Here is a 24,404-nt window from a genome sequence, read left to right as displayed (position 1 = left end):
ATGATCACTATGGTCTCACCAGACATTTATCCTTCCATTAATGGAAAAAGAGAAATAAATCTGGGCTGAATTCTTGATTGGAATACAATGCTGTAGTTATAAGTTAGCCTCTACTAAAAAACAGCTAGCGAATATTTTATAAATTATTGCCCTTTCAGAGTTTGCATCATCGGTAAGATAGAAACCATAACTCTTGGATACGGTGATGTCTTGGCTTGATTTTTCATTCATTCATTCATTCTGGACCTTTCTGGTTTATTCATTCATTCATTCATTCATTCATTTCTTCATTCTGAACCTTTCCGATTTATGATCTCATCTAATATTTTGTGTCTTCCAATGAAAGTGGTATCATATTTGGACTTCAAATTATGTTCCTAAATCAACATGAACTACAAAGCCAATGTCTTCCAGGAACTGATGAGTAGACCAACCTTGTCCAGAACTGTCTGTTCTTCAGTTCTCCAGGATCTCAGCCAAAGTTTTTCTCAGATTTACAACTATATAATTTATTGCATTACAAGCTAGATGGAGAACTCAGAAATGAAAAAAAAATAAAGAATTTTCCAGCAGAGGTATTAAAAAGCAATGTTCTTCCCACATGGAAGTTCCTTTTTTAAGCCAAGGAACCAGGTTCTTAATCACCACTGAATTCCCCTTTCACCTGGATAATCCTTCAAGATTAGAATAAATATTTGAAGCCAACAGTGTGCCCTGCTTCCAACTCAGTGAGTTCTATCTGTTCCAGGATCAACCTATTAACTAATCCTCTTCTTGTGAGGTCTTTTGTAGGAACTTCAAACAGGAACAATAAGCTCCTGTCAAATCTCAACATCGCTGTGACACCTATTTATTGTTCATGATACAATCATGAAACTGTGGAATTTTGTAGTACCACAAATGTCATGGTAAGAGAAGACAAGTCCCTTCTTTGGAAACGCATGACATTTGTGACATTTCCCCTGAAGCTGAAGGTCATATCTAGGCATATAGTCTCTGTCTTTGTGGTAGCCCCCTCCAGGTGGACCTTTCAACATCAGATTGTAGAAACTTTAGACAGGAACAATAAGCTTTTGTTGAATTGCTTTTGACATAATCAGATTGTTTTTCTAACAAATCCCACCTTAGCCAGGTTTCTAAAAGAACCAAGATGTGGAGAGACCTGGTCCATAGAATCACCAAGAGTCCGACACAACTGAATGGATAACATTCAGAATCAATGTCTATTTTAAGTTAAGCCCCCATTAGACCCACATGAGAGAAGAACAACGTTTTTTCAACACCAGTCTATTGACCTCTCCCAAGGATACAGTCACAAAGTCCTGCTACTTATTCAGTATTCCTGAAATTTCTGGCAAATCTAAGACAGTTTTGGCTTGAACCTTCAGAAATTTCCAAGAGTTTGAGAAGACTATCAAAGTTGCCCCTCAACGTTGGAAAAAAAGAAGGACATGCAGAACTAAAGGACCATGTTTCTTTTTTGAAGCAAGAAAGTTGGGTACCCACATGGCTCTAAGCGATAGTTCGTTGAAGAAGACTTCACTGGCAGTGTGCAAGTCATATTACAACTCAACGTAATGTCTGGATCCAGCTGTTGTAACTTAATTCGGAACCATCCCATTAAGGCCGAGGGCTTCTCAGTTCTGCCTTTTAAACTAGACCTGGAAACTAGAATCCAAAAACTTTCTAATTCAAAGAGAACTTCTCCTGTGAATTGATCCAACATAACAAAATGTTATTTCTCTTTCACTCCAACAGGCCCTGCAATCTTTACTCGCAGGTGACCAATCTGAAAGCCTTTTGTGGAATGCTAGCCAAAGGAAGCTCATTGTTTTCACTTGATGAAGCCACTCATTTTTAAAAATCCATCCGTAGGGCGTAATGTACATTAGCTCCCTTGCATTGAGCTGGTCAAACCGTATTGCCACAAATTTGGGTGGATCAATTGTTTTCTTATGCACCGCTTAGTAATCACCACCTGGGTGGGGACAGCAGCACACCAGGGTGTCTCTCTTGTGACACTGAGTTGGGAAATTCATTCTGGGTGTCTCATCCCTGGAGGCTATGCAGCTGAGGATATAAAAAGCTGACTCCTTGAGGAAACATCTCAGAACATCTCTTCCCTTCTAACGTCTCAACTCTTCGAGAACCGGTAAGTTCTTTGGAGGTTCCTTTACAGGAGAGATTCTGAAGGGGAACTCAACTCCATGGATTAAGAGGAACCTCTTAGCACAAGTTGACTTGAGAAGGCATGCTTCTCAAGAGAGGGTTAGCTTCATGTCCTCGTTTCAGTAATGGAGACCGAGATGGAGCTTGGGTTAGCAAGCTGAGGGTCAGGAGATATAGAAATCAAGCTTCTGAAAATTGCAGATGGGAGGAACCAAGCTAGCAACTATCAGGGAGCGTTTCAAAAGGTTTCACAGAGGGGAATGGTTTAGGATTGGGAGCAAGGCCATCCAACTCTGATCAAGACATAGGAAATAGTCCACCTGCCATTGTCTCTGAGACTGGCATGGGTCTTCTCCTCAATGAAGGAGATCCATTAACCTCTGGAGTCAATCTATTCTTCTTTCCTTCAGTTCCTCTTCCTCTTCCACAGTATCTTAATATTTTTCAGGAACAGACATAGCAATTCTCCAATGCCAGAATTGGAGATTCAGTCTATAACGTTGTATTCTTCTGCCTGCTTGATGCTTACAGGTGCATCTGGAGTCTTTCTCTCTCCTTCTCCTTCTCCCTCTCCCTTTGTCGTTCTCTCCTTTTAAAAATTTCTTTCTTTCTTTCTTTCTTTTTCTCTTTCTCTCTTTTTTTCCTTCTTTCTCTCAGAAGTCTGAGAAAATCTACATGTCTTGTCTTGCACCATTTGTATTGCTAACTTCATGCAGTTGTTCTTAACCAATGTGATTCGATATTCTACCATTCTACCAAAACAAGAATTTGCATTTGAACCCAAATATCAGTAACTGTTTCTTAGAGAGAGCAACAAAAGATCATCTATAATCTTTTCTACTCTAATAATTTCTCGTGTAATATATATTGCAATGTAACAAATATCTACTGTAGACCAATGTGCATTATTTCCACATTGCATAAATATATACAGCATATCAATAGAACATTTTATGAACTATGTTATCATGTAATGCATATTTTATATTAGAAATTGTACTCAGATACTCTAGAGAAATGTATGTTCCTTGCACATTGCATAAATAAATGTTGTGCATAAAACAACCTTTATTTTCTAATGCAATACATTTTACAAAACTATGTAACTAGTGATGGATGCGGTACATGAATGCAACTTTATACAATATTTTATGCAATACATATTTTATACTCAATATTTTTGGAGTTAATACATAGTCTGGAGAGATGTGTATTATTTATGCAGGATATAAAATAAATTTTAATACGGTATGTTCTAACGCAATCATATTATACATAAATATATATTTCAAAAAGAGTTGGGCATTAGTTTGCCCAATATTTTACAATGCACTATCCTGCATGATTATTAAATTATTGTAGAATTATTGTATTCATTAGAGAGCAAAATGTATTATTAATGCTTCTCCCTCCTGTATAATCATCCACTTCTAAAACTTTTTAAAATTATCTTTGGCAGTTTTCATAGTAATAAATATCTGTTGGAGTCCTTGTACCCATATATCTCTTTTCAGTAGAATGTTGAGGACACAACCCCATCAATTCAGGTGGTGATGTTCTTCTGACTGTGGTCTTCACACCTCATATCTTCTCCCCTTGGTCCCAATTCTTCTCATTTCAGCCTCTCTCTGACATCCTAAGATGGCTGCCAACCGCTCAATGTGGAATGAATGCTACGCTCAATGCCCAGCTTCAACTGTGACCATCCAGCCACCACCTTTCGTTCTCACCATCCCAGGACCTGCTCTCTACTGTCCTGACCAGCCTCTGGGCATTGAACAATACAACCCTTGTGCTGCAGTTCCTTTGCCCATGCCAAGGGGTGGCTCCAACCTCACCAGCTTCTATTCCCGAGCTCTGCCAAGCGCTAACTTCAGCTCCAGCACTTATCGGTCATCGTATTAACCTTCCTGAGCATGAAGTCCTCCTCCATCAATGGACTTTTTGAAAGCTCTTCAGCTGACCATTTGCCACGACACATCTGTCTCTTCCCACATTCACATCTTAGCCATACCTAACTTCTCTTCACTCTACGTTTGACAAGCCATCAGACTTTGGTCACCCTTCCGTCGAATTCCCTAAGCAGAGAAAATCCTTCTGTATCCACAGGATATGATTCCATAACTGGTGGAAAGGGGATCTGTGGGAGGTTGACAAGAGGAAAACCCAGTTCTGGGGATGGAAGTCCACTTTTTCAGTCAATGTTCATCTTGTGGAACACGTTCTCACGTGTCTTTGTTCATATTAAAATATCTCTAAAGTTGCATTCCAAAACTTTGTCTGTTTGTTTTATTAAGCTACCGGTGGAAACTTCTACAGGTTGTAGAAGTTCTGGGCACAATTAGCCTTCGGGAAGTCCCATTTTCCCCATTTTAACACCCTCCCCCCATATTTGAAACTTTTCCATCTCATTCCCAGTTATTTTAAAAAGGTGCATTTGGGGTCATTTTTAGCTCCTAAAGTAGAGATCTAAGAGCTAAGAGACTTCAAACCTTATGCAAAAAAAAATAATGGAAAAACCTGGTTGTCTCCATTTCTATCAGGAAACTTTCAATTGCCCAGACTGTCCATCTTGATGGGGAAAAATTGCAAATTGGGGACAAATCCACCCGAAAATAAAACAGAATCCATGTGATAGCTCATCAACAGTCTCACCCCATAACACCTCTCCAGGTTCTCAACCCAAACTCCAAGTCGCATTTTCCCATAAAAGTGATTCATGTAATGAATGTGGCAAGAAAAGTCATACAGTGGGGCATAAAATTCACTTAACAAATTTCTCACTTAGCAACATCAGTTTTGGGGCTCAACTGTGATCATAACTAGAGGACTGCTTACATAGGACAAGTGGCCATTGCAATGCAGCAAATCATTTAAGAAATGTCCTGTGTCTTACTTGATCATAATTCAGCTCCAGATATCAACCCCTGTGCTATTGTTGAACAAACTAGAGTAGGAAGAGGAAGAGGAAGAGAAAAATAGAATACAATAGAAAAAAAATAGAATTAAAATAGAATAGAATTCAGGATAGGGTAGGGTAGAGTAGAATAAAGTTGAGTAGAGTAGAAGAGTAGAGTAGAGTAAAGTAAAGTAGAATAGAATAGGATTCAGGGTAGGGTAGGGTAGAGTAGAGTAGAAGAGTAGAGTAGAGTAGAGTAGTACAGAACAGAACAGAACAGAATAGGATTCAGGGTAGGGTAGGGTAGGGTAGGGTGGGGTGGGGTAGAGTAGAATAGAATAGAATAGAATAGAATAGAATAGAATAGAATAGAATAGAATAGAATAGAATAGAATTCTTTATTGGCCAAGTGTGATTGGACACACAAGGAATTTTTCTTGGTGCATAAGCTCTCAGTGTATATAAAAGACTATGTTCATCTATATTCTCAATGCATGATATCTCAATCGAATATAATATTTTAAAACCCTGAAACGAGTCCGTTGGACTCAGAAGCATTACATTCAAATTAACTTTTATTTGACGTGGCTGTTAGGCCTGCAGCCATACAAATTTATATCTTGTATTTCTTAAACCACATTCCCCCCCACCCCACAATCCTGCGGTCTAGAAACCTGTTGTTGTTGTTGTTTAATCTGGATTGTTTTCTCAAAATCTAATCTTTCCCTCACTGTACGATGAAAGTGCTTAAGTGTGCCTTTTTTTTAAATGATTCAGCTCTTGAATGATAAAAAAAAATATGTGGGCTGCCATGAAAGGATTCTACACAACAGGTAGCACTGAATGAATATTTAATGTTTAAGGAGGCCATCCTAACTAATTAGGGCAGTTGGAAGGCAGTCAGTGAGGATTATGGCGGTTGCTTGTTAGATATGGATATGTCTTATCTTGAGGAAAGAACTTGCTTGAATAATATCTTGTTGAGTAGATGAAACTACTGTCGCACGGATGTCACTCTTGTCCTGCTTGTGGATTTTAATAATTTCTCTCCCAGATTGTCAGTCCAACTCCTTTACATATGGATGGAAGGAAGGAGAGAAGAGAATTGAAATATTTCATTCTGGTAGAATAACCATCATCAACAAAAAAATAAATTCATGCAATAATACCATACGGGCTATCGGTAGTAAAGGATGGAGTAGAGACATCCTTGTTCTACATTAGAAGAAAAGTTAATCTTTATGTGGTTTTTTAAAAAAAATAAAACTAGACTGTCAACATGCATATTTTTCTGCATTTCGCTGCTTTATATTATAAAATATACATCCACAGCGTGATGCCTTATTTAAAAAAAAGCATAAAATTTTGCATTAAACAGGTAGCTACGTTCATGAGTAGGCAGGAAATCTTGCTGTGAAACCCAGCCTTGCGATAAGCCGTACCACCTCAACCACGATTAACTCAAGATTGTCTTGGAGAGCTCAAGCCACAGCTTGACAGATGGAAAAGGATCCTTCCTCAAATCACAGGAGGACATGTGTGGCGACATTCCCACGGATGAATCAGCCGGGATAAAAATGTTATTTTCTCGCCCTGCTCAACCAAACCCCAGACGAAAATTGTTGCTCATCTCCTTGCCATTTTGGCAGGGTGAATGCTGTGGCCTGGGTCACCCCGAGTGCAAGAATCGGGGACCACAGCAGGCTATGAACAAAAATTATCATTGCGGAAGACACTTCTAGCTGTGATCTTTTTTTGAAGTTTCCCTTAGTGATGTTGACACGGACCGACTGATAAGGAAAATGCTTTATATTAGTAACCATCAACATGACATCTCAAAAGTGTTTTTTCAGGAGGCAACTGGACTTTCTAGTTTTTTAATTTTGAAGACGTTTCGCTTCTCATCCAAGAAGCTTCTTCAGCTCAGACTGGATGGTGGGGAATGGAAGGATTTATATTCCTTGCAGACAGCTGGTCATTTGCATCCTTTTTAGAGAGCCGTTGAGGCCACTTGGAGGTTTAATCTGTGTCCTTGGGGTCACCTGAGTGGTGCTCCTGGTTCCTAGAGTCTGCAATTTTTTCCTCTGGAAATCCATTCCTTCTCCCACGCCGTTCCAAGGTTGTTCATCCCAAATTATGTCTTTCAAAAGAAAAACATCTTCAAAAGACCAAACAAAAAAGTCCAATTGCCACCTGAAAAAGGGACAACCATGACGCACCATCCCATAATATGTTGTATCTGGTATTAAGCTGTACCAAGTATGCAAACAGAAAAGCACAATTCAAGATGGATTTAAGAAAGGATACAGTGGTGGGATTCAGCCAGTTCACAACAATTTGGGAAAACGGGTTGTTAACTTTCCGAGCAGTTTGGTGAACTGGATGTTGGAAGAAATCTTTAGGGCAGAGAACTGGTGGTTAAATTATTTGAATCCCACCACCGGAAGGATATATATTTTAAAAAGCGTTCAAATTCCATCAAGCAACTTTTGTAGGCCTTCTCTAGAATTCCTGAAGAAGTTAGAAGGTCAACAGTGAGATCGACCGACTTCCTCATTTTGCCATTCTGGGGTGGGTCAGTTAAAATTTCAGTGACCTGATGATAATAACGTTTATCTAGCTGCGTGCAACTGATAGAGTTTTGTGTCCAACTGATGGTGTTTTGAAGGGAGAAGGACCACGTAACTTGACTTTTTAGGGACGCCTCCCTTTTAAGTCCAGAACTCAGGGGAGTGCCAGATATTTTGTCTCTTCATCTTGATTCTTGTCATTGGACAAACTACAGGTGAAACCTGACTGAATATTCGAGTGTGGTTTGAGTCAGTTGGACGGAAACAACAGGAGGGTGTAACACCCACATATCATTATCTTGAGATTTGCAACACTCTTGAGATCATAAATAGGACGGGCAATTCATTACTATAATTTGAGGCTTCTCCCACAAGGAAATTATCTCCTGGGAGGTATAGAACAAGATAAAAACTTGAGAGACATTTCTAGACTTGTTTTATCTTGATTTGTCATACGGATCCTTTTCAAAGAGAAATAGTAAACAAATGAGAATATTTTATTTTCTTCTGCGTTCAATGCTCTTATTTTTAAAAACTTCCTAAATTCAGGAAAAGTATTTTAAGCTGGGAGGAGAACATCTGGTGATGGTTCAGAGTGTGGATCAAGCTGTCAACCAGATACAGAAGATAGTGTGGTATACTATGGGTCATGAAGTTAGGGAGAACAAAAGTCCAGAGACAGTGTCATGCCATCACTACCCTTGGTGGTAATGTCCAACCCCATGAAATAAATGTTCTCCTGAGATCCAGGTGAGCCTTATCTGGATTTCAGAAGTAGTAAAGAACCAACTCTTTCTGTAAGCCTTTGAGCATTAAAGATATAATCTTCTGTTACCCCAAAGGTGCTTTTTCAAGAGGCAACTGGACTTGAAAATGTTTCACTTCTCAAAACCTCCCTGAAAGTCCAGTTGCCACTTGAAAAAGCACCTTTGGGACAACCATGATCAAGATGACTGAGAATCTCCGTAGACATTTAGATCTTCTGTTGCACATCATGCAGATTTTTCTTCAATTTTAATTGTGTTGAATTGGTGGACTTTAACCACCAACTATTATCCTGGGGTCCTTGACAGTTTTGTGCCATTTATCATCATTGCTGAACTTGTAGGTGATGCACAAATATTGGACTTGAATCAATAAGTATGGATCAATTCATCCAGCAGGTAGATAGATGATAAAGATTGCTCCCACAAACTGATATAAATGACTGCTTTCATGATGTTAAAAGAAGGGTCTAGTAGATTCATAGAAAACCAAGCTAGGAGCAGTTCCAAAGTTGCGCTCCCTTGAATGTCACTGATGAATTATGAAATCAAGAAGATAGTATTTTACTTAAATCTTCACGGATGGTCCTAGTTTGGCAACCCCGGATGAGGAATATAGTCATTGTTTCATTTGATATGTAACTCATCGTATATAGTTATAAGACTCTGCTTCTCATTTTTCTTTCCATTTCAAAAAAGGTACGAAACTGGTGGTGTTTTTGTGCATTGACTGAAAAACTTCTAGATTTCCACCAAAGCTTCTCCGAGACAATAAACATTCCTTTCTGAAAACTTAAGAGATTCACTTTGAGTCAGTTACAATAAGACTGGTCTAAACAGACCCCAAAAATGGCTTGTCTCCAGAAGTTGTGGGTGGAGGTTTGTAAGAAGAGATGGGACAACCATTTGTCTGAAATGGCATAGGGCGTCCCACTCCAGGGTCCCTTCCAACTGTGTTATTCTGTATATACCAAGGATTTCTTGACTTATGAAAGCTTCTTCTCTTCTTAACTTTAAGGTCAACATTTTTCATTCCAGGATGTCAGCAAAACACATAATGTTGAGGATTGCTGGCACCACATCTGTTCAGGAAAAGCTAGTTGGTGGGTATTCCTGCTGAATGCAATGAAGTAATATTGCTTCTAAGAATAATTCCATTGGAAATGAGGTTGGCCAACTGCCTGATGAAACTATGCTATTCAGCTGAGTTTGGGAGATGATTGTGAATTAATCATTCATAAATGTTTGTATCATCAAAGACAGGGCGCTATTACTTTAAAGGATCTCGGGAAGCTTCCCATAGAAATGTATCGACTCAGCAAGATAACAACCCCACCATCTCAAACAAAATTCTCAAATGTGCCCCCAGGCCATCCGATGAATACTATAAAGGGTTCGTCCCCCAGAATTTCATCCATCTCCACATCTCCTTCGAGGATTCGGGTAAGTGCTCTCAGGATCTGGGGTATCTTGGTGCGTTTCTATGTTCAGGTGCATGCAAATGTTTGGTGATATCTCTTAGGATTTGATTCTTCTCCCGTTTTAGTGATTCTACTGGAATGAATTGTGATTCTGTAGCTTCCAAGAGCTTCTTGGATTTAATTTTTGGTTTTAAAGGTAGGGGAATCAGCACAAGAGGTTTAATGATCTAAGGTTTCTTCTCAGCAAGGAAGTGTTAAAGGGACTCGAGGATTAGATGAGTGCAGATCATCACGGTCCAGTCCATTATCTTCTAAAATGTCTCTAGAAAATTCGAAGGTCCCTCATACATTCTAGAACAAAACTATCCTCGGCCACTTCATGTTTCCATCACCTTCCAAAACATGAAGTCATTCCTGAGCCATCATTACAATCTCTGCTCATGGTGTTAGAAGCCTAGTTTTTTTTTTTAAATCAGGTCCAACTTAGTCCTTCTATGCTCTGTCCGAGACAGATCAAGCAGCTTCATTGATACATAATTAGGATTAAACTTGATTAGGTTTTGGTGGTGGGTGTGGGTGACTTAGGGTACTCACCCATAAAGCCCAATCTGGCTCAGGGCTTGGGTATCTACAAGATGAGCTATCTCAGGCGGGTTCTATCTACCATGACTGGATAACCCAAGTGCCTCTTGAAGGTTATTACCTCCTAAGAAAGGTGGTTGGAGAAGGTGGTGAGAGAAGAAACATCTTGTGGAGATGTTTCTTTAGAGGTGAGGGTGTTTCCCACTCTTGAGCTTGTATAAACTTGGCTTTCAGGATGATTCATAATCTACACAATGCTTGGATGTTATTGCGCCTATTGTTTGCCTTAGCGTCGTTTGCTGCTATTCTTTCTAATGTCCTCTAAAGGTGGAAGCAATTAAGAATTCCAACATCAAGAAATACACCCTACTGTGCATATCCTAAACTCTGAACACGGAGTAAATTATAACTTAATTATACATATTTGGAATGTACTGCATGCATCTTAAAAGATCTGACTGGTCCTTATACGTGAGGGTGTCCCTTTTTGTTCGCAGATCCGTCGCTGAACTCCAACATGTCTGCTGGCTCCAACATGTCAGACCACTGTACCTTCTCCTGTCCTCCTTCGGTGGTGACAATCCAGCCACCTCCTTTCATCCTCACCCTCCCGGGTCCTTCCATCTGTTGCCCTGACCAGCCTCTGTGCATCGAGCAACAAAATCCATGTGCCGTCATCAAACAGCACAGTCCGCTGCAAACAATTCGGGCTTCCAGCTTTTACGCCCGAGAGCTGCCAAGCACTCCCTACAGCCCTAGCATTTACCGTTTCTAGACCCAAGGAAGAACTGTGATGATCTTGGTTTGTTTCACGATCTTTCAGGAAGCTGAAGACCTACTGTATCCTGATCTGATTTTGTTTATTGGAAGCTTTTCTCGCAATAAGATGCTCACTTCATGTTTATCCCCTGCTTTGGGGGCCTTCCTTGTTTCTTGGAATTGCTAAAAATAAATGAGGGTGATTGAACAGAGACGTTCTTATTGTGTAAACTCTGAGGAACCTTGTGTGAGAGCCAACATCTTGCCATCTAGCTTCTTCTTTTCAGTCACTTAAATACTTGAGGTCGTAACATCAACATCGTAACATCGTAACACCCTCATTCCCAAGGCGCTTAAACTGCCAATGCAAATGAGTATGTAAATCGTGTAATACCAGTAAGCGTACACACTTCACTAGGCAAATCTGACTTGTACAACAAATCTTTTCCAGCTAATGCGGTGATAGAATTCCACCACCCAATCTTCTCACATGAGATATCCCAGTGAGGCATGTTGTTTATGCACAAGAAGTCTGGGGTATTAGGGCCCTAATTTTCTGCAATCTGGGTTTGAGGTTGAGCTGACATCCTATTAACCTGGTTCATCAAGCAAAAAAGTAACTTGGTTTTCACTTAGCTATGCCTTCAGAGATTTCTGGAAAGTATATTGTGGTTTGTAGATCTTAAGCCTGGCTGGACCCTCATGGAGAAATACGAGGAAGTTTTTTTTTTACTTGCGCTAGCTTAAATCATAGTTCCACACCTATGAGAAAAATGTGATCCACCCACTGCACAAAACCATAGTTCATTTTTAACCGTAGTTTATGGCATAGACCGTAATGTTATCGAATGTCAAATGACAAAGATGGGTTTATAATGACTTGCTAAACTGATGCCAAACCATCCAGTGGTCAATTTGAGAATGAAACGAGCAAACACACTATTCTGAATTCTCTGGTCACATGACCTACAATCTCTTCGGATGATCCTAAGTGGATTTATCAAGGGAACATCTGCCAGCATTTAACCCCACTTTATAAAATATAGTTCTTTTTTTTTTAAACAAAACACGGTTAAAGTCCCCTATTTGATACAGCTTGTCAGGACATATTCCTACACCCTAGGCAAACACAGAGAGAAATTTTGGAAAATACTGATCCTTTCAAGAAAAGGCAGCACAGAAAATACTCTGCTACATACCTTTTCTGCTTAAATATTGAATTTCAATATCAGTAGCTGGTGAGGAATTCTGGAAGTTGAAGTCCACACACCTTAAAGTTGAGCAACTTTGCTGTAAACAGCTATGGGCCCAGTAGATTATTTTAAAGTTTCTCTCCAAAACTGTTTACTGATGAATTTCATTCCAGGGAATGGAAGCGAAGAATAAAATGTGGTTTGGCTCATGTTTAGTTTTTATCTAAATAACTTGTTTAATTGATTGCTTCCCTCCTACGTTACATCAGTGCTTTAACACTGTTCTCGATGCCTAAATATGGGGCTACGATTTTAAATAAACAAATAGCACGTATCTCGCATCATTGTGGTAGACCACACAACCCTGGAAGGCACTTCAAATTTATTTAAAACAGGGAGGGCAAGGTGTACGCTTCTCCTGTCCAAAAGGCAGGGTGGTTTAGTGGTTAGAGTATTGTGCAACCAAAGATAAGGGAGACAAAAACGTGTTGGCGTTTTTCCTAAAAAAAAATTCTCCTTTTTTATATCTCCTCTTCAAATCAACCTCTCCAAAATGTGCTCATCCCAACAAGTTGCGATAAGAGTTGCGGCTTGTAAAACTGGTGCCCAATTTGTTTCCTTTTCTTCTTTTTCCTTTACCAGTTTTTCCCTCCCCGGTCGTGCCTCTGAAATTATAAACTTGGAAAGTGCGACTGCTTTTGCCCATAAATTGAATTTGCACCAATTCCGTGGAGAATTTTTTTATCATTAGCAGACCCTTCCCCTCGCATGTCTTTAAAAGGCAAAATTTTGACAGCTGAGAAAGACGCCTGGATTACAATTATCCAAGAAGGAAATTGAAAATTTAGCTAAAGAAATCAAATACATCTTCCTGGATCTTAATTCCAGCATGGATTCTCCGGCTGCAAATTTTCTATGCAACCTGGTGCATTTGTGAGAGTGCACCCTCATGTGGTGGCAGCTGCTATTTGCAAAATTGAGACAATCTGAACTGGTGGAACGTATAAAGACATTCATATCAAGAGTCCTCATCCTGCAACTATAGATCCAGAGTTTTCTTTCCAGCAAGATCTAATATTCCCTCCCCGTGGCTTCCTTTTAGCCAATGTCTTGAGTTTGATTTCTTCATTTAGAAGTAAGAGATCCAGCTTTGAATTCCTTTGTAGAGCTTCTACATCTGGGCTGGAAAATTCCACACAATGGCCACTAGAGGGAAGCAAAACATTTTTCCATCTCTCTTTTTATGGCCCTCTAGTGGTCAACTGGAGCTTTGCAGTCCAGATTGGTTTGGAAACTACTTGATGTGGGTTCTCGTTTGTGGTTGTCTGAGTTTTCTCTCACACACACACACACACACATCTCACACACCCAATTCTGAACGACTTCATGATTTATAACAGTTTGGGGGCCTTGGTAGAGCATTAGGAGGAAAACAATGAGGAGAACATCAGGATGCAAAAGGAAATTTAATCAGAAGAACAAAAGAAATAATAAAGTATTGGTTCAATTTTAGCTGCAGATTAGGTTCAAGGTAGCTAAGAAGAAACACGAATCTTAATTTGCTGTAGCAAATATCTGTTGTTTATAAATATGCTTTTGAGTGTTTATGGATTCTATTCAAACACAGTTTTGGAGTCTGTAGGAGTGATGTGTCTACATTTCCCCAGCAGGCTAGGTTCACGATCTCTATCACTTCCTCCAGTCCAGAAAGTACCAGCAGAACTCAGAAAGGAAATTATTTCTTTTTGGGGGGGATGCCATCAGAAGAGAGTAAAGGAAGACAGAAGAGTCAGCTGAAACCTAGTCTAAGATTTCAGACCTGAGTTTATGTTCTTAGAAGACAATGGTTATATCTGAAGTCCATCACTGTAAATGTAGCATTCAGTTTCATGTTTTACTTCTCCAGTTGTTTGGGGACTTCTGAGTTATTTCTTCCATGTTCAGTAACAGGACTAGAAGTCTGAAGGGCCTGGCATCACAGCCAGGGTCCCTCCATACGATCCTCCGTAAGATCTGCTGCTGAAGCCACCACTTCTGTATCCATCCCCTCCACCAACAGAGTACCCGATCCGTCTGTATCCACCAGAACCATGTCCTGTGTAGCCATAACCACCTCCATATCCACCAGAACCATATCCTGTGTGGCCATAACCACCTTCATATCCACCAGAACCATATCCTGTGTGGCCATAATCACCTCCATATCCACCAGAACCATGTCCTGTGTGGTCATAACCACCTCCATATCCACCAGTACCATATCCACCACTGCTGTAACCACCACCATATCCACCACCACCATACCTAATGCTACTGCCATATCGGTGGCTTCCACTCATTCGTCGGCCACTAGTCCAACCGCCTACTGTACTGCCCCTTGTTCCACTAAGGCCATAATTCCCACCAGTGACACTCACTGTTCCGACACTGCCTCTGCGACCACTCATGCTGCTCCCTACTCCACCACCGATAGTGCCTCCAGTTCCAATGCTACCTCTCCGTCCCCTGACACTAACTCCTGTTCCGCTACCTCCACCCAAACCTCCTGTGGTGATCCTTGCTCCACCAGAGCTCAAACCACCATGCATGGTGCCCTCAATTCCACCAGTGCCTAAATCACCCTCAGGGATGCTGCCTGTCCCAACACTGCCTCTCCGAACACCCATAGTGTCTCCTACTCCACTCCAACCAACTGTAGAGCCCCCGGCTCCAATACTGCCTCTCCGACCACTCATAACTCCACCTTCACCACTGCCCAAATCGCCACCAGTCATGCTGCCCATCCCAACACTGCCTCTCCGACCACCAACAGGGCCCCCTAATCTGCTACCTCCACTCCAACCTGCTGTGGTACCCCTTGGTCCACCAAGGCCCAGACTACCTCTGGGTCCAACAACTCCTCCAATGCCCAGACCACCACTTCTGGGCCCACCAAGCCCTCCAATGCCCAGACCACCACTTCTGGGCCCACCAAACCCTCCAATGCCCAGACCACCACCTCTGGGCCCACCAAGCCCTCCAATGCCCAGACCACCACTTCTGGGCCCACCGAACCCTCCAATGCCCAGACCTGTGGGTCCTCCAGTGCCCAAACCACCACCTCCTAAACCACCCACACCTCCTACTCCACCAACACCCAAACCACCACCCATCCTACTCCCTATTCCACTTCCACCACTCCAGCTACCACCCCAACCTCCTCTTCCAGGGCCCAAAGCACCCATACTCCCTCCAACAGTACCCTCAATGCCAATGACGCCGCCATCTCTCACCCCCATGCCACCAAAGCCTGCACATGGATTGTGTTGTTCAATGCCAAAGGCTTGGTCAGGGCAGAACAATGCCGGTCCTGGGATATTCAGGACAAAAGGAGGTGGCTGAATTGTGACGGTTGAGGCAGGACAGCTGGCGTAGCACTCGGACATCATTGTGGAAGGGCTACTGCTCTGAAAGAGAAGAGTGAGAGACACGGGCTTAATTCAGCAGACATTTTTCTCAGAAGACCAATGGAGAAGAGTTTCCCTGCTGATGCAGTTGGTAGAAAGAATGCTAATGAAATTAGCATTAGTCAGAAGTACTATAGAATACACTTTACACAATTTCAGAATTAATTCAGGCGCAATTCAGGAACAGGAACAATACAGGACAAAGTGTCTTTAAAGGAAGAGGAGAATCATCCTCCTTTTTTGACCCACCATCTGGTCCACAGATTGGAGGGCATCACCCCTGAGTTTGGCCAGGGGTGAAGAGAGTTCCTTCCAACAAGATCTGGAGAATCATAGTTGGGCCAATACTTCAGGTTCTTCAAAAGCCCTACCGTGTTTATTGTGATGGTGAATGGTCCAGCTTGGGCATCGATCTTACCTTGGTTCTTCAGGGTCTTAAAACTCTAGAAACGTGGACTTCTTTTGCTGCTGCAGTGAAAAGAGAGAGATGCAAGCTAAAGCATCCATTCAATTGTTTCAACAAAGTGGTTAAATCTCCTTCTAAACATTTCCTAACTGGGAACATTGCCAGTTCCTCAGAACCCAAAGACACGAAGAAAGTGCAAGAGAAGTGAAGTGATGGGGATCCATCTCAAAGACATCCCCTGCTCTTCATTCAGATCACCCCCGATCTTAGGGTAGAAGACACCAGCTCCGACTTACCTCGTTCTTCTTGGTGGAAGGATCCAAAGAGTAGCAAGAGGTGCTGATGCCTCTTGGTCCACCACCAGCTTCTTATACCTCTTGATACACCACCAGCTGAGCATGACTCACCACTGGGCTCCATGCCAGCCATTGACAACTGAAAAGAAATTAGAATGAAGAAATCACCTGCGGTGGACTCCCCCAAAGATTGATTATCAATGCAACAGCAGCAAACAACTGTTGGGTTGCGTCTTTGCTCAACTTTCCTTCTCTTCCAGATGCAGGATAAGGTCTCCACCCAACAAGGTTGCCTAAGAAGATTAATGAATTTTTGGCCTTAATACTTTAAATGTTGGGGTATCTCACTTATGCACAGCTGCATAAGCACCTCGGGTACCATCCCAAATGTGTCACTGCCTACTCCAATTGTTCTTAATCACCAGATGCATCTGAATTCATGGGAGATCTCTTGGTTCCATTTCTTGAAGACGCCCAACCACGTCTGCAAATTCAACACAATTGAACAGCAGACAATTTGGGATCCCGAGTCAATATAAATCGTAAGGATACAAGCGACAAAGTCACAGCCATACAGTCCCAAGTGGGAGGGGATGGGCGATAAGGGGTGATGAGAAGATTAACAGTAATAGTAGTGCAGACTTTGTAAAGAGTTGGACAGTGTTGAGGGAATTATTTGTTTAGCAGAGTGATGGCGTTCAGGGGGAAAATTGTCCTTGCGTCTAGTTGTTCTGGTGTGCAGTGTTCTATAGCGTCGTTTTGAGGGAAGGAGTTGAAACATCTTTACATGAAACATGTAAATAAATCATTATTAGTAAATAATTTACTAATGCACCACACAATCCTGGCCACTACTTTCAAAGCAGGGAGGCCAAACTTATGGAGAAGTTGTTTGTGGTTGAGCAATGACTAGAAATGCCCTTGAAGGACAAATATGTAAGATCCTGATACCATCTCTGTTCAGATAATACAAGTAGTCCTTGACTTATGGCCATGATTGGACCCAAAATTGTTGTTGCTAAGTGAAAAATGTGCTAAGTGACTGTTTTGCCCCATTTTATAAAACATAACTTCTTGCCACATTGGTTAAGTGATTGTTAAATTAGTAACACCCTTGTTAAGCAAAGTCCTGGCCTCCCCATGGACTTTGCTTGTCAGAAGGTCGCAAAAGGAAATCACTTGACCCCCGGGGCACTGCAACCATCATAAACGCAAGTCAGTTGTCAAGCATCAGAATGTAAATCGCATGACCATGGAGATGCTGCCACGGTCGTAACTCAGTTTTTTTCCACTTTGAACAGTCGCTTGGTGAACTATTATAAATGAAGGACTACCTGTATAATTTTAGACCTATACAGAATTGGTTACTTGGTCTGGCCTACCTTATAAGGTGGACAGGAAAGACTATCTATTTAATTTTGTTGATTTGATTTGTCAGTCGCTTGCAAGATGATAGGTACAAGTATAAACATGAGTAAAAATGCAGGAAATATAGGTACAAACCAATGGGGACAATAGGACAGGGACAGTAGGCACGATGGTGCACTTATGCATGCCCCTTACAGACCTCTTAGGAATGGGGTGAGGTCAATAGTGGATAGACTAAGTTAAAGGATGATTAAAGCAGAGAAAGGACAGTTAAGAAGACATTTCTCAGCATTATATCAGGTTGAAATTTATTCTTGCCGTGCAAACGGCGTCCTATTTTCTTGAAGGCAACCTTGATAGAAAGCAAGGTCAACCGTTGAACATGGGCTCCTACCTCGCAAACGCAAAGTAAACTTTTCTCCGCAGAAACAACCTGCTCCGTGTGGCTTTATGCAACCACAATCTGTCCCAACTGGAGGGTGTTTTTTTTAAAAAAAGATATCTATTAAAGCTATCTTGAATTATCTTGAAGACTACCTCCACACCTTTGTCAGCTGGTGCCCCACTCTGAATGAATCAGACTCTGATTATATTTTGATTTGAGCAAAGAGATTAAGGTAGGGGTAATGACCCAGTTGAATCCCGAATGAGCAATGCCTGAGATACACCCAACTTCGAGGAGTTCAGAAGATGTGTAAAATTGATACTTCCCATCGGTGAGAAGCTTAGGCCAGGTTGATCAGCCTGCCAGACTTCTGGATCACCCAGCTTAGGTTTGATAGTTGGGTGGAATCATCACCTTATCTAAGAAAACAGCTGCACACTTTTTTTCCTAGGTCCACGTGTCCCTGTTATCCCAATTTCAGCCACCACCAAAGCCTCCTGCTTTTCTTCCTCGCTGTCCTAACATGTAGGGGAGTCTGGTTATTTGTCTTGCATTTTGAAAGTCTACCTTCAGATCACTTGCACAAGATGGAGAACCAACACACTGTTCCCAAACCTGAAGAGAAAGTCCCTCTAAATTTTTAGAACTGGTGTTCCAACTGGTGGAGAACCTCTTGTAGATCCTACCACAAAAGGACCGTCCCAGAGAGAGCTTCTCCATTCTCAAAACGGTGGCCTTGATTTCATGTCCATCCACCAGGGTCCATCTTATGAGAAGACAATCCTTGCCAGTTCCTTTCCTTAGAATCTAATTCTATCTCCCTCTCTTCTGACTTGGTGGAAGTGATGTTCCAATATTTACAATGTTGAAGAATGTCTATATTCCTTTCTGTCTTAGTCTTGTGTGCGATTGTCTTCCAGAGCTACTTATTACTCTCCCGTTTTTCTCTGTAGGAACAACCCTGTGAGGTAGGTAGGTTCAAGAAATTGTGGCTGAACCAGAATCATCCAAGGAGCTTTCACTGTGACCCGAGTCTAAGTCCTTCATCCCTTCCACTATGCCACACAGATTTTATCCTGTTTGATGTTCTCCGGATCAAAGAAGGCTGCCCTTTTGTATCTACTATTCAGGGCCGCTGAATAATTTTGGTATATTCCCTTTCCTCTGAAATAGCATCCATCCTGAGATCTGCAGGACTCCATCTCTGGTGGGTTTGAAGAGGCCAAACTCAGAGAAACGAATGTCTTCCATTTCTGCTCAGGTATGTCAACAGTAGCTATTTTAAACCAGCTTCAATATTTCTCAATCAAGGACGGAAGGATGAGCTATGTCAATTTGTGGTTAGAGAATCTCCCAGGAGAAGATATCTAGAGGAGATACACAGGAAGCCCTCATTAAGATGTTTATTGTCCTTCAAGTATCATTTTATAAGTCTTATTCCCTTGCCCAAGGCATCTTACATCAAGCAGAGAATCTATGCCACTGTCATCAGGGGACATCTGCTAGGATGACTCCTTCTTCAATCTTCTGAGAAGGCAGTTGTCCATCCAAAGGGGGACAGCGGGAAGAAGGAGGAGGAGGAGGAGGAGGAGGAGGAGGAGGAGGAGGAGGAGGAGGAGGAGATTGTTTGTTGCCTCATTAAAGGTAAGACATTTCCCCTTCCTCCTCTCAATAACAGGACACTATTAAGATGCATCCCACCCAACATAACAAGATGACTTCTGAGAACACCCTTCCTCCCTTTTGAAAAGAATTATACAGAATCTCAATGCTCTTATCAACAATTGTGACAAGGCCGCCTTCACAACCAGGGAAGCAAACAATTAAAAGTAATTTGGTGGAGCGCACGGTGAGGCGTCGACTCACTCTGTCATGTTTGGGAGTGGGAAAATATTCTCAATTCCTGCCCTCAAAGGGCTATAAAAATGCACCCGGCACACGATGCTGCTGGAAGCTTCTTCTTGAGATACCTCCTCGCCTAGACAACCAGGTAAGGTTCAAAAGAGATCTTCTAAAAGTGTAAGGTGGGTCTGATTTTATTTCCTGGGAAGCAGGGAGCTGAAGTCAGAGCTGGAATTGCAACCAGCCCCCAAGGGTCAGGGGGCCTGATGGATTCATAATTTTGGGTAACAGCAACATTTTACCAGCAAGATACCAACTGTGAATCCAGATCGCCTTCATTCTGAGCAACTGGTTCTACCAATTGGTGAAGTGAGAAAGGAGCTGGGAGCAAGTGGTCAAGGGTGACCAATGATGTCAAATTATCTGCTTTCTTTTACGTAGTGAAAGATAAATGTTCCCATCATCACTTCACTGCTGAAGAAGTCAGCTGGCAGTTTTGTACACAGAAAGAGGGTGACTCTTGGTTTGTCCTTCTGTATTTTATTTTTTAATTTGTAGATCCATTGAAAGATCCCTTTCTAAGTTATGTCTATCTCTTGACCTAGTCACCTTCTCTTCTGAAAGCATCTTCTCCTTCTACCCATCCTGGAGTGATAGAGAAGATGGAGTGATAGAGATGGAGTGATAGAGAAGGAAGAGAAAAGACACCTCCCTCTCTGCTCTCCATGCTGAGGGATCAGGAAGAACCCCAAATCCTGGGTTTAAAAGTCGTTACTTGTGTTATGTTCCCATAATGTGTAAATGACCATCATCACTTCTTCTCCACCATTCCTTCTCCTTGTTCTCTACCACTCCTCTTCCTTGTCCATTACTCTTTCTCCTTGTCCTTCTCTCCTCCTTCTCCATCTTTTCTCTTCCTTCTCTATCACTCCATCTCTATCACTCCTTCTCCTTCTCCAACACTCCTCTTTCTTTTCCTTCTCCGTTACTCTTTATCCTTCTCCTTCGCTTCTCATCCTTCACCATCACTTCACTTCCATCACTCCTCCTCCTTCATCCGCTTCTTCTCCTTCTTCTCCATCACTCCTTCTCCATTACTTCTTCTCATTTTCCTTCTCCTCCTAATCTGGGCAAGCCTAGTTATGGATCCTAATATTATAATCTTGTATGGATGCCTGGATAGCTCCCTCACCATCCGTCCCAAGAGAAAACAACCAAGAGATTTCGTACATATGATAAGGATGGATCTTATCTGATTTCAAGGAGCACAATAGAAGTGTAATAGTGCAGAGTGATTTGATTTGATCCATCTCACCTACGTTCTTGTAGGAGAATGTGGGTGATGGGTTGTTGGTTTTTTGTTTATTTCTTAAGAAGATAATATTAAGCTAATTTAATTCAGCGACCATTAAATTACAAAAGGAGTGGTGCTCTTAAAATTAGTACCATTCTTAATATGTATGAGTATCTTTCTAGAATTTTGCATGTAATATTCAAAGAATCCTTTAGGAGTAGATTAGGCTGAGAGACCATAATTCACCAATAGCTGCTCTTAGCCTTCTTCAGAGAAGTCCAATCAGCTATGACCCATCTCCCTAAATTCCCATCTGCTCATTAATTTAAATAGTCGAAGGAGAATTCTGCAGATTTGAAATTTGTAGGAATTCTGGATCCTGTGTCCTGTTTTAATTCAACAAGGTTGCTGAAGAAGAGTATAATATCTACGGTTTCTGTCCATTCTGATGGTCTTTTTCTTTTCCCTGGTCTTCTTTCCTTGTAGAGTCACCTGTTGAAATGGACAGGCCATCTCCCTGCTACGCATCATGTCCGCCTTCCACAGTGGTCATACGGCCACCAGTCTTCACCTTGACCATCCCAGGTCCTTCCATCTTCTGCCCCAACCAACCTTTGCAGATTGAACAACACAACCCCTGTGCACGTGGAGGGATGGGGGTAGGAGAAAGAGTGATGTTTTCTGACTTCATCGATGAAGATCTGCCCAATCTAGAATTGGAGCCGAGCTCTAGATATGGTTCAGCTCTTGCGACTCTGTATCGATCCAGAATGGCCTTTCCATCTGAGACCTGGATGTAACCGATGGAAATTCAAGGAATGCTCCAAAAAAAAAAAAAAAAGAATTGGATTCCTTTCAGAACCTAAAGCAATCCCAAATCCCAAATAAATTCATCTAAAACTCCTGGTGGTTCATATTTCTGAAGTCCGGAGTTCCATGCATCTTCTTCCAGATTTCTTTGAAAAAGTTTTCTTTATTATTATTAGATTTTCTTTATCCCGCCGGTATGAAGAACTCAAGTTGGCGATCATCCTCTGCTTTCTATTTCCTCCACCTCAGCAACCCTTAATACAATGAGGAATTGGCTGGGGAATTCTGGGAGTTGAAGTCCACACCTCTTTAAGTGGGCCAAGATGGGAAACACTGATTTAAATGCGACCCCAATTTTGCATAGCCAAATTCAGGGGGGGGGGGAAACCCTCTCATCATTTCTGGGTTTTGTTCTGGTTTGGATGAACTTCAGTGAGATTAAATCTGAAAATTTAGCCGCTTTAATCTCAACTGCTTTGGGTGGGGTTTCCATGAATAAGCTTCATCCAGAGAAGAATGTCCCTTTTTTAGAACTCGGAGTCGGGAGAACATTAAACCACAACATTGAGAAGATGGCCAGGAGGGACATCAAATTGTGCTTTTGTCTAAGAAACAGAGATAATATCATTCATGTTGCTCAGCTAAGATTAAATGGAGGAACTCAGTTAGCTGAACTATTATTTAAGGTTGGACAATTAACATCAATTTAACACAATGAGAGATCACAGGCCCTTTTATGCCTATCAAACTACAGAGAGTCCATTGGTTTTTTATTTTTTTTATTTTGTGATCTGTACTCTGGAAATATTCCTCCCCTCCAAGTTAATTATTGATATAAAATTAATCCTAATGTGATGACTCAGAACATGGCACAAAGGCACCACAGCCAGAATAGAGGTATTAGACCCTTTATTAGCTCCAAATTTTGCCCCGAACATCCCGGTTATTCTCCTACCTGGAGAAAAGCTCTCCCACGAACCTACAACAGCCTCGGGCTGCAGATACTCCAGTCCAAATGCTGTAAGCAGAAGGACTGCAATCAATCACTCCAAGCAGGTCAAGATAACGAGTCCAATAATTCCAACGAGGCACGATAAAAGCACACAGAAGCATGGCAATAATTCACACAGACGAGGAATGTCAGGAATGCAGGCTAAAAACTCACAACACTCAATGAACTCAGCATTTGTTCCCGACAAATGCCCCTCCCAACTGCCTCCTTTAAACTCCATCCCCAGTTGTGGCTAATGAAGGGAATCAGGGCCCTTTCCTCCCCCCGTAAGCCAGGCAACCCATGTTGCTCCCTTCTCCGTTCTTCCCTGCATGCCCTAGGATGAGGAGGGGGTGGGCCTGGGTCTTCCTGTGAACTCCCTCTCCCTTGTTCTACCTCTTCCCTGCTCTGCCCAGTCTGACTTTGCCCTTCCCCAGTTTCCTCCACAGCCAACGGAGCCCACACTCCCACTCTCTGTCAGCTGTCCATGATCCCCTCAGATTCAGACTCTGAGGTGGGAGGGGCATGACACCTAAAAACCACCTGAAGTGGTACACTTTGATTTTAACCCTTAAAGTGACTTCAGGAATTGATTTGGAAATACAAGCTTGAAGGGTCATTCACATTCCCTCAGAATGGAACCTTCAAATGTTAATATTTCCACACTAACATTTATTCCAGAACAAGAACATTGTACGGTGTTTGTGAGTCACCAACCTCCCAGAAATAATGTTGGATCCAGGATAATAACTTTGGAAAGTGCTTTGAGATATGCTCTTGGGGGTTCTTGGAACTACGTGCCCTTTCAAACTAGAGAATGGATAAGCTTGTAGAACAAAATGGTACAATAACCCAAACAGAAGCTGTAAAGATACAGAAGATATCTTTATTTAAGATATAGAAGAGTGGTCAAGTACAAGAGGCACCATAATATTCAGGACAAACACATGCAGGCATCTACTTAATTGGATTTTGATTAGAAACGTGGTGCCATCTCACCAAGTTATTCAGCCACCGCCATCGAAAAGAAAAGTTTTAGCTCTTCATTATCAATCAGTCATGCTAAAGGGGCGATATGCAAATAGAGGGGAGGTGATATGCTAATGAACCGAGGGGACTGGAAAGAAGGGCCAACCACCAAAGCTCTGGTCTCAAAATGCAATGGAGAATTCTGGAGAGGAACCCACGGCGTGAGACATTAATCCTGAA

At 41.8% G+C, this 24,404-nt stretch overlaps 1 protein-coding gene and 1 long non-coding RNA gene across 3 annotated transcripts; one reads left to right on the top strand and one right to left on the bottom strand.

The window, feature by feature from the left end:
- Nucleotides 1–9,704: 9,704 nt before the first annotated feature.
- Nucleotides 9,705–11,369, top strand: LOC148124585 (uncharacterized). Its single transcript, XR_015739679.1, has 2 exons — nt 9,705–9,845; nt 10,903–11,369. It is a non-coding gene; the product is annotated as an uncharacterized LOC148124585 (long non-coding RNA).
- A 2,439-nt stretch (nt 11,370–13,808) lies between these two features.
- LOC113449221 (uncharacterized) lies at nt 13,809–15,799 on the bottom strand. Of its 2 annotated transcripts, XM_087914173.1 has the most exons (2): nt 14,597–15,799; nt 13,809–14,470 (listed from the first exon to the last, which is right to left on the bottom strand). In XM_087914173.1, the coding sequence occupies exons 1-2, from the start codon at nt 15,783–15,785 to the stop codon at nt 14,310–14,312; spliced, it is 1,350 nt and encodes a 449-aa protein (XP_087770299.1). In that variant the 5' UTR covers nt 15,786–15,799; the 3' UTR covers nt 13,809–14,309. The 2 variants fall into 2 exon arrangements, with proteins under 2 accessions (XP_087770299.1, XP_026576019.2); XM_026720234.2 differs by having other exon boundaries at nt 13,809–15,799.
- Nucleotides 15,800–24,404: the final 8,605 nt, after the last annotated feature.

The sequence above is a fragment of the Pseudonaja textilis genome, chromosome 16 (assembly GCF_049901715.1).
Source record: "Pseudonaja textilis isolate UNSWEBS1 chromosome 16, rPseTex1.2, whole genome shotgun sequence".
In the NCBI taxonomy this organism is placed as follows: domain Eukaryota; kingdom Metazoa; phylum Chordata; class Lepidosauria; order Squamata; family Elapidae; genus Pseudonaja; species Pseudonaja textilis.
This window is presented reverse-complemented; position numbering and strand designations above follow the sequence as displayed.

Excerpts from the sequence above, each read along its gene's own strand:
- LOC113449221 (XM_026720234.2), bottom strand. The coding sequence starts at position 15,785 with ATGATGTCCGAGTGCTACGCCAGCTGTCCTGCCTCAACCGTCACAATT.